Consider the following 2,121-nt stretch of genomic DNA (forward strand, 5'->3'; position numbering starts at 1 on the left):
TTTTTTTTACATATCTGTGCATGCATGTTTAGATAAGCACCAAACACGGTTTAATAATCGGCCGATGTTACACAGACCATGCATAACAAAATATAGGCTACTCAAACAAACAGATGAGTTAAGCATAGAAAATGTAACTTAAAATCATGCATAAATGAATGCAAATTAAATCTAAATAATGTCAATAAAATGGCTAACATCAAGAGAACAGACAGTGAGGGAACAGTAAAAGACAAAAGAGATAGTACTTGCCCCATTGTGCTGTGCCATTTAAAGATGGAAAGGCAGAAAGGATAGATCAGAGAAAGACTTAGTGTTTTGTACATGTGCATTTATGTAGAATAAATGTGTGCGCGCAAGCTTCTCTGGTAATGTATATCTTCTTCGTTTTAAGGAATAGTCACCATTCTGACATTTTTTTAATGAAACACATTTTCTGATTCCGGAAAGAATCATTCTTTTGATTCGGTTCTTTTCAGGAACCGGTTTAAAAATCAGACTGATCTGGTTGTCGAATTCACCTCTCTGATTCGAATGCCTTTAATGACTTTGGTCAGTTCGTAAAGCTTCAAAAGACTTCTACATACTACAGGAGCCATTTAGACTACATATGATCATATAGTGGTGTTTTAGGTACTATAAACATTCATTATATGAAAAGGAGCAACATAAAACAAACAGAAAAATAACAGCAATTTTCATTTCTGGGTGAACTATTCCTTTAAAGAATGTTCTGGCTTAAGTACAAGTTAAGCTCTGTCGACAGCATCTGTCAATTACCACGGAAACAGAAGTCTATGGGGCAACGAGATACGATTCGAAATCATTTTCGACTCAGTTTGCTAAATTGACAGCAAGCCACACGCCACCGACAGAGCTCAACCTGGAATAATTCTCCAAATGAGTTGAACGTCTGTGTATGTGTGCAGATCTGGAGCTCAGCAGCACATGTCCAGAGGGGAGGGAGCGTTCGCAGTCTCTCTTCCCAGCCGGGGCCCCTGTGTGCTGGGGAGAGTCAGATCAAACGCCTGGCTACATTGCTCAGGATGGGTGGAGACCAGCTGGACCTCAGTTTAATACAGAGAGCAGCCCTGACAATCGAGGTCACACACACACAAACAGGCAGACCTCTCTCGCGAGCCGATGAGAAATATTATTCTCAGCTATTTCATAAAACAATAGCTTTGCATGCCGAAGGCTCTATCTGATCTTTAGTAAATGATAGTGTGTTTGCTCAACGGAGCTGGTTTGTGTGTTCTGGGCGAACAGACGGTACTCACACATGGCTTGTTTTATAGTGTCCCCCATGTTTGCCTCGATGTAATGCAGACTGTATTCAGGCAAAACCAAGGCCAGGCTGCAAAACACCCACACACAGAGGAAAACGACAACATGTTTTATACATACAAATACTTAGGAGGGTTATGAAACACTTTGCATAGGTAAAGCCAACAAACCACCTGTAGTCTGTCCCGTTAACTGGCGCCCAGGTGTACGTCCTGACTCCTCGATCAATGTATCTCTGATATTGAAAATAAAAGGTATAGGTGAAGCAAATATAGACAAAATATGGTGAAAATTATAGAAGATCTACACACCTCATCTTGAGATTTCACAAGCGTTTCTATTGTTTTCTCCCCAGGGTCTCTGTCAATCATCAGAGTCCGTATCTGAGAGAGCGAGAGAGATCAGAAAAACTATAGTAATGATGGCAATACCATGGTACTTTGACTTTTACACTGGTACTACAGTGTTGAGTAAGTTACTCTAAAAAGTATTTAATTGCTCCAGTTAAACAATACAAGGATAGACATGAAGTGGCTCTTTTAATTATTTCAAATAAATCATATAAAATTGCATAAATCATTCTTGACCTGACCAAAGTATTTACAAGGAGAAAGTTACATTAAATACATATATATTAACATTAAATGTTAAATTTGGATGGTAAATCCACTATTGTTTTATACAGAATTTTTTCTATAGTCTAAACAGCATTTAATGCAATTACATCAGAAGTAACTAATTAAATTACAGTAATCCTTTACTTTTTCAAGGGAAAAGTACATTTACATGTAGTCATTTAGCAGAAGCTTTTATCCAAAGCGACTTACAAATAAG

At 38.0% G+C, this 2,121-nt stretch overlaps 1 protein-coding gene across 1 annotated transcript in view; it reads right to left on the reverse strand.

The window, feature by feature from the left end:
• Positions 1–2,121, reverse strand: part of LOC107559841 (voltage-dependent calcium channel subunit alpha-2/delta-1-like) — a 108,768-nt gene that overhangs the window by 21,475 nt on the left and 85,172 nt on the right. Inside the window, exons 22-24 of the mRNA XM_016243846.1 lie at positions 1,599–1,670; positions 1,461–1,522; positions 1,281–1,357 (exon numbers count right to left, since the gene is read on the reverse strand). Of these exons, the coding sequence (XP_016099332.1) occupies positions 1,281–1,357; positions 1,461–1,522; positions 1,599–1,670 (211 nt within the window). The remainder of the gene's footprint in view (positions 1–1,280; positions 1,358–1,460; positions 1,523–1,598; positions 1,671–2,121) is intronic.

This window comes from Sinocyclocheilus grahami, unplaced genomic scaffold (assembly GCF_001515645.1).
Source record: "Sinocyclocheilus grahami isolate Dianchi unplaced genomic scaffold, SAMN03320097.WGS_v1.1 scaffold22.1, whole genome shotgun sequence".
In the NCBI taxonomy this organism is placed as follows: domain Eukaryota; kingdom Metazoa; phylum Chordata; class Actinopteri; order Cypriniformes; family Cyprinidae; genus Sinocyclocheilus; species Sinocyclocheilus grahami.